At 44.4% G+C, this 12,055-nt stretch overlaps 1 protein-coding gene and 1 long non-coding RNA gene across 5 annotated transcripts in view; one reads left to right on the forward strand and one right to left on the reverse strand.

Moving 5' to 3' along the window:
- PRTFDC1 (phosphoribosyl transferase domain containing 1) overlaps positions 1-6,834 on the forward strand; it is a 53,502-nt gene extending 46,668 nt beyond the window's left edge. Inside the window, exons 7-9 of one of the 4 annotated variants that reach the window (XM_053409596.1) lie at positions 370-416; positions 1,355-1,431; positions 6,535-6,834. In XM_053409596.1, coding sequence (XP_053265571.1) covers positions 370-416; positions 1,355-1,431; positions 6,535-6,591 — 181 coding nt within the window. In that variant the 3' untranslated portion in view covers positions 6,592-6,834. Of the gene's footprint in view, positions 1-369; positions 417-1,354; positions 1,432-1,895; positions 2,004-6,492 lie in introns of those variants that run through there. The other 3 variants (XM_053409593.1, XM_053409595.1, XM_053409594.1) reach the window with 3 other exon arrangements.
- LOC128423949 (uncharacterized) lies at positions 6,727-10,933 on the reverse strand. Its single transcript, XR_008332901.1, has 2 exons — positions 10,803-10,933; positions 6,727-6,968 (listed from the first exon to the last, which is right to left on the reverse strand). It is a non-coding gene; the product is annotated as an uncharacterized LOC128423949 (long non-coding RNA).
- Between the last annotated feature and the right edge of the window lie 1,122 nt (positions 10,934-12,055).

Raw genomic sequence — 12,055 nt, forward strand, 5'->3', positions numbered from 1 at the left:
CCATAATCAAAATAGTGGATAATATTGAGCTTGATGTACAATTATCTGACCTAGGAGGCCATAATATATGGCTGTTGGGCTGTGGTTCAGCTTAACGTTAGGACATGGTACCCTCCAGATGTTGTTAGACTACAACTCCCATCATCCTTGTCCATTGGCCAAGCTGACTATGGCTGTTGGGAGTTGGTGTCCAACAACATTTAGAGGGGCACCAGGCTTAGCAGGTTGCAAGTTGTACAGGCTTTTAGGAGATGGGGACAGAAGAATACATCCAACCAAGCCAAAATGTTCAGGAGTTATGTGAACAAACCCAGCTTTTTAAAATGTTTACAAAAAAAAAACACATTTTTGTTATTTATTTAATGATAGTTTGCTGGTGAAAAGAACATCTCAGCCTAATGGATACAGACCGGACTGTAAGTGCTCTCCTGTGGATTTTCTTTGCTTCCTGATTGTGAAGTAGCTAAAATGTTCCATTGTTCCTGTTTTCATTAAATAGGCAAGACGTAACACACCCAGTCCTTGGGGTGTTGTTCAAAAGTGATGCTAGGAATAGCGTCTAAACAATGGAAGTGCCACCTTGATCAGAACTATCAATTGGGGGGGGGCAGCTTCCCCTCCACTGTCCCTATTTCATTATAGACATGTATGAGAGACGTCGTGGGAAATGACCACCTTTTAAAACTGATTTCAGAGTTGTGCCACTGTCAAGAATCACAAGCTTGACCTTGCAACCTTCACAACGCTTCTGTTTCCAAGAGTGTTTGGGGTTAAATTGTGGCACTTTAACACCAGCTTCAGATAAGTTTAAAAGTTGCCCAGTAGGTGTTCCTTGCAACACCCTGCATTTTATTCTGAGATCTGAGATCTTATAAGGACAGTATATAAATCTAATTTTTTAAAAAATGCCCTTAGCATGTCCGTTGGCCAAGATACAACGCACTGTGGCTTCAAAGTTGTACGTTGTCCAACTGTATCCCAGCTGCAGACAACTGCAGATTGTTCCTTGAAGCTGTCAGAAAAATCATTTGGGAGTTAACTTCCCTGGGGACATATTTCTGTTTGGGTAAGAGCTGTAGTTAGCAAGCTCTATATTTCTTTTCCCCCCCCCCTCAATATTAGCTAACAGGATTCCTTTTAGACAGAATTGTGGTCCTTTATATAGCCTAATTGGGTACATCTAGACAGCTCTGCTTCAGGTTCAGTAAAATGTTCCCATCTCAGAACCTCAAACTCACAGACACTGAGATTTGGCTCTTGTATACAATTTCCAGGTCAGTGAACTGTTATATAAAGGAAGTGTCAGAGTTTGTATTTTTAACAATGCAGACATTTTGCCCTCTCTCTCTTCCAGATTATGGATTTGAAATTCCAAATTTATTTGTGGTGGGCTATGCTTTAGACTACAATGAGTACTTCAGAGATCTAAATGTAAGTGTCTCCCACTCTTTGCCTCCTGGAAAAAAAACCACTTTTATAAACTATGACTTTGAAACCCAGCCAGTCTAGAACTGGGTTTCCTCTTCTGTGGCTAACAGTAAAAAAAATGTACCCTACTTCTGCAGCGCATGGTGTTTTTAAATCCTTATCCTGCCTGCCTTCATGTACAATGGTTTGCTTCATGAATAATGCTAAACCATAGCTTAGCTGCGGGAAGCCTTGGGCTCATGCTCTGCTCTCCACGCAGCTCTGAGGAGAATGGAAATACCCATTACATAAGATAAACACCTTTTCCAGCACTCATACTTGCAGCGTTATTTCTGTCAGTGGGAGAATGTGATTTATTTATGTCACTCGACACAGCACACTGGAGTGACCAGAGTGCAGAATGTGGCTCCTCCATAAACGCTGTTGGTTGACTTTGTGGGTTGTGATGTTAAAACTTTTCGTTTCAGCACATATGTGTTATCAATAACCATGGCAAAGCCAAATACAGAGTCTAAGAAATAAGCGGCTGGCCTGAACTGGAAAACTGACAGTCCCCTTGAAGCATCTCCTGAAGAACAATTGAACTGACATCCGTCCCATTCAGCCTGGACTAAAAAGTGGCCCCTTCTTTCTAAGGGGGGAAAAGAGACTTTGCTGCAGTCAGCCACCCTCATCTCCTTTGTAGCAAAACTTGGACAAGGCAAAGGCCGAGAAGTCATGATCTTTTTATATATACGTATAATTTAGTGTTATAAGCTAGCAACTAATTAGTTAATTCATTATAATCAGTTATGACTATAATTAGTTACTATGAGATAGTAAGTGAGATGGCATTTATTTGTTGGCTTGCTTATCCCTTACCTTGCTCCAGTCTTCTTTGTGAAGATAGTGAGGGCAGCTGCGCTATTCACAAAGCCATTCTGCAAGGATCCGTAGCTTTGTGCCTCCCAATGGTGCATCTTGTTGCTTCCAGTTCTCTCCAGTAACCTATCTGTGCCTTCTTCTGAGCCCTTCTTTTAAAGCTTTCTTGAAGAAGCTCGGTGTACATCAGAGGTGGGGAACTGCAGGCCCTGGGACCAGGCACCTTTGTCGGCTCCTTGGGACTTTCTGCAAGCCACACCCTCTTTCCATAGTTCACCCCCCTCACTAGCTCTTAGAATCATAGAATTATAGAGTTGGAAGGTACCCCGAGGGTCATCTAGTCCAACCCCATGCAACACAGGAATCTCAACACGCCGTCTCCCATCCAGTTTGGAGCCATGCCTGACCCTGCTTAGCTTTGCAAATGTATTAGCAGTTCTTTGCACGCAAGTGTTTTCGCCTGCCTGGAATGTGCCCTTGAACTCTGATAATGCTTCATTTTTGCCTGGATGGAAAACAAGGGGGGAGTGTGAGTATGCATAAAGAACTAGTCTGCTCTACAAAAGTAAAATGCACATTGTTGCTCCGTTCAGTTTGGCTTCTGGCTCCACCCATCACAAGCATGTGGCCCTTGGAAGGTTCCCCAAAAAGGGAATAAGGCCCCTAGTAGGCTGGAAAATGTTCCCCATTACCCTCACAAGAACCTTGTGAAGTAGCTTAGGCTGAGGGAGAATGTACTGGCCTCAGACTCACCCAGTGAACTTAGAAGCTGAGTGGGGATTTGAACCCTGGTCTCCTAGGTCCTAGGACAACACTCTAACCACTATGCCACACTGGCTTTCAGGAGGCTTACAGTGGCATGCAAAAGTGCAGACTATATGATAATTGTGCTCTAAATTAATCCGTCTGTTCATCATGGCCACACGCAGTTGCCCTGGGCAAACCTATAAAAGGTAGCTTGGCTCATTTCCTGTATCTTGAGTTTTGTCGTCAGGTTCTGTTTTGCGGGGTAACAAGATTCTTGAATCATACATCACATTCAAGAAACATCAAATATATATTATGTTAACAGTGTGCTGGTTCTCCCAGGAGTACACATTGATTGATCCCTGACCAGTTGACATCCCAAAAGCTGGTGCTGCCAGTGGAGCAAGAACTAATGTAAATGGTTTTCCTCTACTCCCATTAATCCCCACAGTGACCCTGTGAGGTAGACTAGACTGAACAATATAGATTGCCCCTAAGTCATCCAGTGACTAGGACTAGGGCGATATCTGGTTTTCAACATCATGATATATCGCCAGCAAAACATCACAATATACCGATATGTCACAATGTCTGAAATGAAGATCGAGTTGTGTAGAGTCACTTATGTGATTCATTGTTCTAGGGCTACAGTCCTAAGCACGACTTGCTAGGGAGTAAATTTCATTGAGCATGGAAGAACTTATTTTTTTGAGTAAGCATGCTTTAAGCCATTTGTATTTCCTAGGAAGGTAACTGGTTTTAATTCATATCTAGTCCCGCACTGCAGTGTCACCAAGGTATGTGAATCTATAAAGTCCCCAGTGGCTCGGTTTCAGTAAATGTATTTATGGGTGTGTTTCTGATGAGCCTTTGTTACCCATTCATCCAAAATCATATGGAGCTCCAGTATAATAACATTGAATCTTAATGAATCTTTGCGAGACACTTTTGATTTGACCTTTCAAGGGGAGATGATGGTGTGTCATGAATGCATGGATGTACTCAACTGTGTTTAATACACTGAATTTTAATTGGAACCAAACAATAGCAGCCAAGCTTGGGTTCCCAAACGGCATCCTTTGTGTACAACATAGGAAAGTCATAGATTAGACAAAAAAACCAAGACCCTCTATGAGTGCACATTTCCATAACTGAAACTAATCATGTACAAAGGGTTGCTTAGATGGCGTATATTCTTTCTCAAATGTTTTCTCTCTCTCTTAATGATCCTGTTTTTTCACAAGCAATTAACCTATCTATGAATATGAATATGAATATGAATGTGAATATGAATATGGGGGTGTTGATACAGGGGTGGGGAAACAGTCTTTTCTGAAGATAGGAAACATTTCATGTATCAAAACTCAAATCCATATTAAAAGCATCTTCAGCTTTCCGGGCTTTTGAGGTTTCCCGTTTCCTTTGCCATCATCTGCAAAATATATTTTTCTCATTTACCTGTTGCACTCATTGGAAGAAGGCCATTATGTGCTATATACAAACTGTTCTCAATAACTTCCTAAAGGAAGCCAGTGCAAAAATATAAAAATCGAATGCAAGCAGCTTTGTTCAGAACAGCATGGGGCCTATTGTTGTTAGACTGCAGTTTCCTTTACACTAATAAACAGTAAGGGCGCTTTGCTATATTAGAGATTGCTTTCGATTTCCCATCGCCTCTTCTTCAGCACAGGTTTGCACACCCCACAGAAGCCTTTACAATGTACACAAGTGCTTTGGGGGAAACCAATGTAAACATTTCCTGTGTACCTCTGCTGTGGCCTGTACATTTTTCCTAGCTGAATAAAATGAACTGAAGTAACTACGGGATTTCCACCATTGTGTAATTAATTGTTCTCACTGCCCCATGTTTATGCATATACAGATTGGGGGGGGAGGTTGAAGATAGATTTTTCTGCACGTTTCCTTTGTGAGAGAAAACAATTCCCACTCAGCTATCTGTCTAAGACAGGCATCCCCAAATTCGGCCCTCCAGCTGTTTTGGGACTACAACTCCCATCATCCCTACCTAACAGGACCAGTGGTCAGGGATGATGGGAATTGTAGTCCCAAAACAACTGGAGGGCTGAATTTGGTGATGCCTGGTCTAAGAGAGCAATCCTAAACTCCCTAGAAGGAGTGGCATTGGGTTCATTGGAACCTACAGATCTCCCTCACATAGGAGGAGCATGTAAGTTCAGGCCAATGGTCCAGCGAGTCCAGCTTCTTATTCTCACAGATACCCAGATGCCTATGGGAAACCTGCAAGCAGGACACGAGCACAAGAGCCCTCTCCCCTCTTGGGCTTCCTGCAACTGGTATTCAAGAAGCATTCCTGCCTTCAGCTGTGGAGGCAGAGGATAACCATCATAGCTAGTAAGCATGGATAGCCACCTCCTCCATGAATGAGCAGAGGAGGAATGTCAGGAATGGCCTGGTGTGGTGGCAGCAAGCTCCACTGCTGTTCTGCAGGTAGAAACACGGCCCATGATGGAACCTGAAATGGTGTGTTCCAAGGGCACGTTGGGGAAGGGGATGACTCACAGAAATCTATGCATCCTTGTTCCCCTCACCAACTGCAAAAGCTACACCAGCCCTGGAACTGGCATAGTTTATTTTCCCCCTGTTGCAGTTAGTGGGAGGGACCTGTTTTTGAAAACCTGACTGCAGCAGGAAAAAGAAGAAATGCTACTCGCCTCGCAGGGTGGCAGTTTCTCCACCATGCAGAAACTCTCAGGCTTTAAAAATAATTCAAATTTATTTTAACACAAAATAAAATAACATTTGCATTATTGGTTCTTAAAAGCCTGAGAAAAGTGATGTTTTTGCTTGGCAGCTAAATGATAGCAATGAGGGTACCAGGCAAGCCTCCCTAGGGAGGGCATTTCAAAAGCAAGTTTCTCTTGTTATCACCCGACACCAGGCATCCTGAGAAAGACCTCAGGATGGTGATCGATTGATGCAGGAGAAGGTGACCTAAGAGTTATTTGGGTCCTAAACCATGTGGAGTTTTAGGGGTAATGACCCAGCTCTGACACAGACTCTGGCCCAAGCAACTGGATTAATGGTACAGATAATACTGATTCAGGAATCTATCTTTGCTTTGTTTGTATATATATTTTTATTTTCATCTTGTATTTTAGTCTGATGTACTGCATACAATTATTTTAATGGTTGTTTTAGAAAATATGGGGGGAAATAAAGTGAAGTGGGGGAGATCACAACTGTTTATACATTTTATTCCTAGTCTTTGAGTCACTTGTATCCGGTGACCTACCAAATGCTGTCATCATCAGAGCCAAGTGATCTTTTTCAATCATGGTTGCATCTCTTGACTCATGAACTAGTCGGAGGGTGTTTATTCTTCCAATCAATTTAACAACATCTGGCAGATTATATAAGGCGAGAGGATGTTCTTTATAAACCGTCATGGACAACATGTTTCTCTGTTTTTTGCAGCCATCCAGTTTTCTCTGATTTCCCTCCCTTGCTCTCTAATAGCTGACATCCTTCCACACCCTGCCCCCAAAGATAAAAGCAGGATTGTTGCATCTATGAAAGTGACATCAGCATTTTGGAGTGCTCCCTTTCGACAATTAATTCAACTCATTCATCCTTCAGTTGGCTGGATCCCAAAGCTATCCGGGAGAAAATGACTGAGGATGACAAAACAAACACTATCCAAAACAGCTATATCTATAACCAGTTTAAGGGTATATTTTTAATGGGAAGCTTCAATCTACAAAGCAGTCCAGATCTATTGTTGTATGTTGTGTCCCAAATAACCTTTCCCCATGATTCTGCCTTGCAATTCTGATAAAAAAAATATACTTTGATTGGTGTCTTTCATAAACGATGATAACATGCTCCTCAACATGCAACAGGCTTGCATGCAAATCATGCACATGATGGAATCTTCTGGGGTGAAGGGTGCTCTAAAAAGAGAAATAGTAAATAAATAAATAATTGCAAACACAATAGGATACATGCAGCTTTTGCAATAAGAACATATAGGCACCGCAAGTCTTGCATAAATACACACTGGTGACTCGTGTCTACAATGCTGAGAGATGCACAACACAGCGTGTACATGCATGTTGCCAATCCAGACAGCATGTATGATGAAAACATGCATGGCAAAAGCAATTAAGTTCTGCTCCTCTCCATGCCATCAACGCTGCCTAACATAGGCATTTGGCCAGCACAGCCTGCTGTCAGTGCCACTGTTATCACTACATTGGCATGGTGTAAAGTTTCTGTTCCTGTGCCTTTTGCCTGCTAGTGAACCTTATTCATGGGTCTGCCGCAGCTCAGAAGGCAGAGTAGGGAACTCCATGATGGCAGGTGCCCCACAGAAGGGAGAACATGAATGAGAAACTTGGCAAATGGAAGCACTTCCCCTTGGCTATGCTGTTTACTTTCCTGATTCCTCCTCCTCCTCCTCTGCTGTTGCATCCTAGTGTGGGGGTGTTTGCAGCCGAAGGAAAGTACCGCCAATTGGAGTCTTGGAAGGAGCCTCCCCACCCCGATGCACAAACGCTCCTGTACCAGTTCCCACTGTGCGAATAACAGGGCAGAAGAGCACATACGGCATGTGTGAAGAAGATCAAACTCTGAATTCAAAGCCACTGTTGTTATTAGAGCATTGCAAGGTACTCTGGGGAAATTGTATCATTTTTCTTTGGTGTGCAAACAGTAACATGCAATTATTATTATTACCATTGTTATTATCAACAAGAACATTAATATAAGTAGCAGAAATTACTATAGCCAGCATTAATAATAGTAGCAGGAAGGAGGAGGAGGAGGCTTTAAAATGGGATTAGACAAATCCATGGAGATGACTACCAATGGCTGCGAGTCATGATGGCTATATGTTGCATCCAGTGTCAGAGCAAGGATGCCTCTGAATGCCGGTTGTGGGACTCACGAGTGAGAGAGTGCTGTTGCACTCCTACCCTGCCTGTGAGCTTCTGATAGGCATCTGTCAGAGCAGGATGCTTGATAGGCCTTTGCTCTGATTCATCAGGGCTTCCTAGGTTCTTACGTTCCCCAAAGGGCTCTAGCATAAAAGCAACCTCGGTGACCTTGGACCAGTCAGTATCTAACTATCTAATCCAGAGCTGTTATAAGAATAAAAAAAGGGGCAATCATTTAGGAGGAGGAAATTGGTCTAAGAGGAGGATGCCTTGGAGTCTGATGAGTGGACAACCCTTACTGGTAATGGCAGCATAGGAGGGGGACTGGTGGCTGTTAGTCCCTCCCTGCCAAGTTATCTTCCCTGACATCTGCACCACACACTTAAAAGCACACAACTTTCCCCAAAGAATCCAGTGAACATAGGAAGCTGCCTTATATTGAGTCAGGTGATTGGTTCATCCAGCACAGTACTGTCTACACCAGGCTTTCTCAACCTGTGGGTCCCCAGATGTTGTTGAACTACAACTCCCATCACCCCTAGCTAGCAAGGCCAGAGCTCAGGGATGATGGGAGTTGTAGTCCAACAACATCTGGGGACCCACAGGTTGAGAACCGCTGGTCTACACTGATAGGCCAAGGATGTCCAGGATTCCAGACGGGGTTCTCTCCCTGCCCTCCTTGGAGATGCCAGGATTGAAAATTGGAACCTTCTGCACGCCAAGCCGATACTTTGCCACTGAGCTACAGCCTTTCCCTGAACTCTGTGGGAACTGTAGTTTGTTAAGGGTGCTGGTAGATTTAGCTTTGTGGGGGACGGGGACATTCCCAGGTAGTCACCATGTGCTTTAAATGTGCATTGGGTGTGCTATCGAATGTGTGGTGTGGATCCACCCTTACACAGTTATCAGCTCTCTTACCTACTTTACAGACTGAAAGAAGCAGAGAAAGCAGATGGAAATTTAATTTTCATTATTTTAAAAGAGGCTTCTGGTTTGTGTCCAGCTTGATCAGAGTGGAAAGGCTTGCTGGCATGCTGAACGCTCAGCAAGGAACTCTTTGTACCCACCAGCGTGCCCAAACGCTTTGTTCCCAAAGCTGAGACAACAGATCTGCTATGAAATAGAGCCTTCGGTTGGAAAGCCTTCCCTGGCTATTGGACACGCAGATGAGCCATGCTACCAGCATCAAGCACATGTCTTGATCCAGTAGCCCAGTGCGTTCTTGACATGAGAGGGAATGGCTTCTTCACCTAAGCAGAGGCCACTTGGGACATCCAAGCACGGAATATTAGCCCAATCCTAATATAGCAGACACCTGGCTCCACATCCAAAAAGGAGACAAGCCAAAGTCTCAAATTGGTGGGTGTTTACTTCTATTTGTGTAAACGGAACCAGAAGTAAGAACGTGTTTCCTGCACAGAAAGGGAGAAGGAAGTCCGGATACATTTGTGGAGCTGCCGCCGCAAAATAGCCCAAGCTGTCTCTCTCCAGAGAGATGCAGAAATATTCAGTGAGTTCACTCTCTGGCACTGCCTAGACTCCCATGGCGGCTTTCCAACCTTGTCCTGAGGCAAGGTGAAGTCACTCTTTCTGGCAGGGAGTTTTATGGTCAGAAAACTCCGGGCAAAGTTTGTCCCAAAGATGTTGCCTTGTAACCATAGCTCAGTGTTACGCAGGATGTCCCAGGTTCAAAACCTGATATCTCCAGGTAGGGCCAGGACTGTCCCCTACCTGAAACCCTGGAAAACTGCTGCCAGTCAGTGAAAACTATACTGAGATATCTGGTCTGACTCAGAATAAGGCAGCTGCCTATGGACCTCTCCCCAGTGGCGGGTGTCAGGTGCAGGAGCCAGGCCCTGTGACCAATAGGACTTTGCAGGACTGAGGCCTTCCTAAGTTTGTTCTGAAGAGGCAAGGCGTGGCCTCACAGGTGAGGCCAATTGGTAACTCACAGCACCTGGCGGCAACAGCTGGGAAGGGATATAAGGTCAGCATTTCCCTTTGTCTCTTTGCCACAGCAACACGCTTCCTGCCTTGCTGTGATTGGCTTCTTGCTTCCTGATCCTTGAACCTTGGCTTCTTGACTCCTTGCTTCTTGATCCTTGGACCCTTGGCTTCTTGACTCCCAGCTCTCTGACCCTCGCACTCTTGGCTTCCTGACTCCTGGCTTCTGGACCCCTGTTCCTGCTCCCACCCTGCCATCTTGCCCCCAGTCCTGATGTCCCCTGCCGGAACATTGATCACCCGTGAACCGGACCATGACAGTGGGGGTGGCAGCAGCAGTGTCAGAGAGAAGGGTTTCCTAGCAAATGCATTCTTTCCAGATAGGAGAACAAGCAGACCTAGGAGAACTATAGTGTGGGATGATCACAGACGCACTTTCAACTTCAGGGCCACTACTGCAGGGATTCTCTTTCTTTGTTGATTTAAAGCCGCAAGAGCATATGTTAATCTATCACTAAAAAGGCACCGATTGCTAATATGTCTCCAAAACAGTGTTGGTCTGGAGCAGCTTTTTCTTGGTGACAATTGCCATATTGGGCAAATGAAAGCCGCTCTGGTAAACAAGCCACTCTAGGATCCTTGCGCAGTGCCATCTGCAAGGTACTCTCTCTAAACCTTGCAAGCTGTTACCAGAGAAATTGGCAGCCAACGAGGCCGGCATGCCACATGAGCAGGCAAGAGGGTAAAGGCAGCTGAATTAAGGCCTCTCTTTGAGCACGAACAACAATATTAGTCTGCTTGGTATTTATATGCTATCTTTCATCCAAATTGATTTCATGGTGGTTTACAACAAGATCAAAGAACAAGCACAAAGTAAAAATGGAACACGCCAGGGGTCCTGCTTACCAAACACAATGTGTTCCCTGGAAGTTGTTCATCAGGCAAGCGTTCACATAAAGTGTCTAGGATTTTCATTGATTTCTATGGCGGCATTTTCAATCTGGGATTTTTCTGATCTATCACCCCACTTTTTCAATGGTTTCTTCCTGGCAACTAGCCAAGGAAAGACAAAGGAAAAACCTGATTTCTCTGATGTCTCCTCCTCTGTGATTTGTCCAATCTCTCCTGCTCTCTGATTCTTCTGATCTTGCTTCCTCACTCCTTGCCTGGTTTCTGCCCCCAAATGGCTGCCACCAACCGGCGAAGCACAAACAAACAAGAATTAAAGAGGTAAGTGAAACGCAGGCTGTTCAGATATCTGTAGAATGTATAGTGAGGTTTGGGCATAATTCTTTGTTTGGATAAGTGAATTTTCACATAACAAGCAGGTAAATATCAGGACCTGCATGTACTCGACAATTTTTTGTTGCTGTTGTTGTCCGACTCTTCGTGACCCCATGGACCAGAGCACGCCAGGCACTCCTGTCTTCCACTGCCTCCCGCAGTTTGGTCAAACTCATGCTGGTAGCTTCGAGAACACTGTCCAACCATCTTGTCCTCTGTCATCCCCTTCTCCTTGTGCCCTCCATCTTTCCCAACATCAGGGTCTTTTCCAGGGAGTCTTCTCTTCTCATGAGGTGGCCAAAGTATTGGAGTCTCAGCTTCACGATCGGTCCTTCCAGTGAGCACTCAGGGCTGATTTCCTTAAGAATGGATAGGTTTGATTTTCTTGCAGTCCATGGGACTCTCAAGAGTCTCCTCCAGCACCATAATTCAAAATAATTATGAACCCCTATATTCTGATGTAGCTTCACAGCACCACCTGAAGTGTCTGGGATTTCATACCTCCTATAGTGAACTCTAAATACTAAGGCAGCTCCTGCACAGCCCTTGGGAAGCGCTCTATTTTGTATCTCGGGTTCCACAGTAACATGCTGACTCTACAATCAACTTTTGGGAAATGCAGGGACTCTTGGGTCTTCATACAACTATCCCCCACTTTATGTGTCATGATCACATAATAAACATTTTCCCTTCTGCAAGTAGAAATTAACTATTTTATGAATGTAGCATTCCAGGTTAGATTAGAAAAGCCCATGCCCATGCAAAATATCGAGGAAGCACTGATAGTGCACCTGGTCCAAGGCTCAGCCTATGCTGTGAATCCATTCTTCTCCCACTTCAGGAAGGAGGGGGGAAAGTTCATGGCCACAGCTGCC

Source organism: Podarcis raffonei, chromosome 12 (assembly GCF_027172205.1).
Source record: "Podarcis raffonei isolate rPodRaf1 chromosome 12, rPodRaf1.pri, whole genome shotgun sequence".
NCBI classification, from domain to species: domain Eukaryota; kingdom Metazoa; phylum Chordata; class Lepidosauria; order Squamata; family Lacertidae; genus Podarcis; species Podarcis raffonei.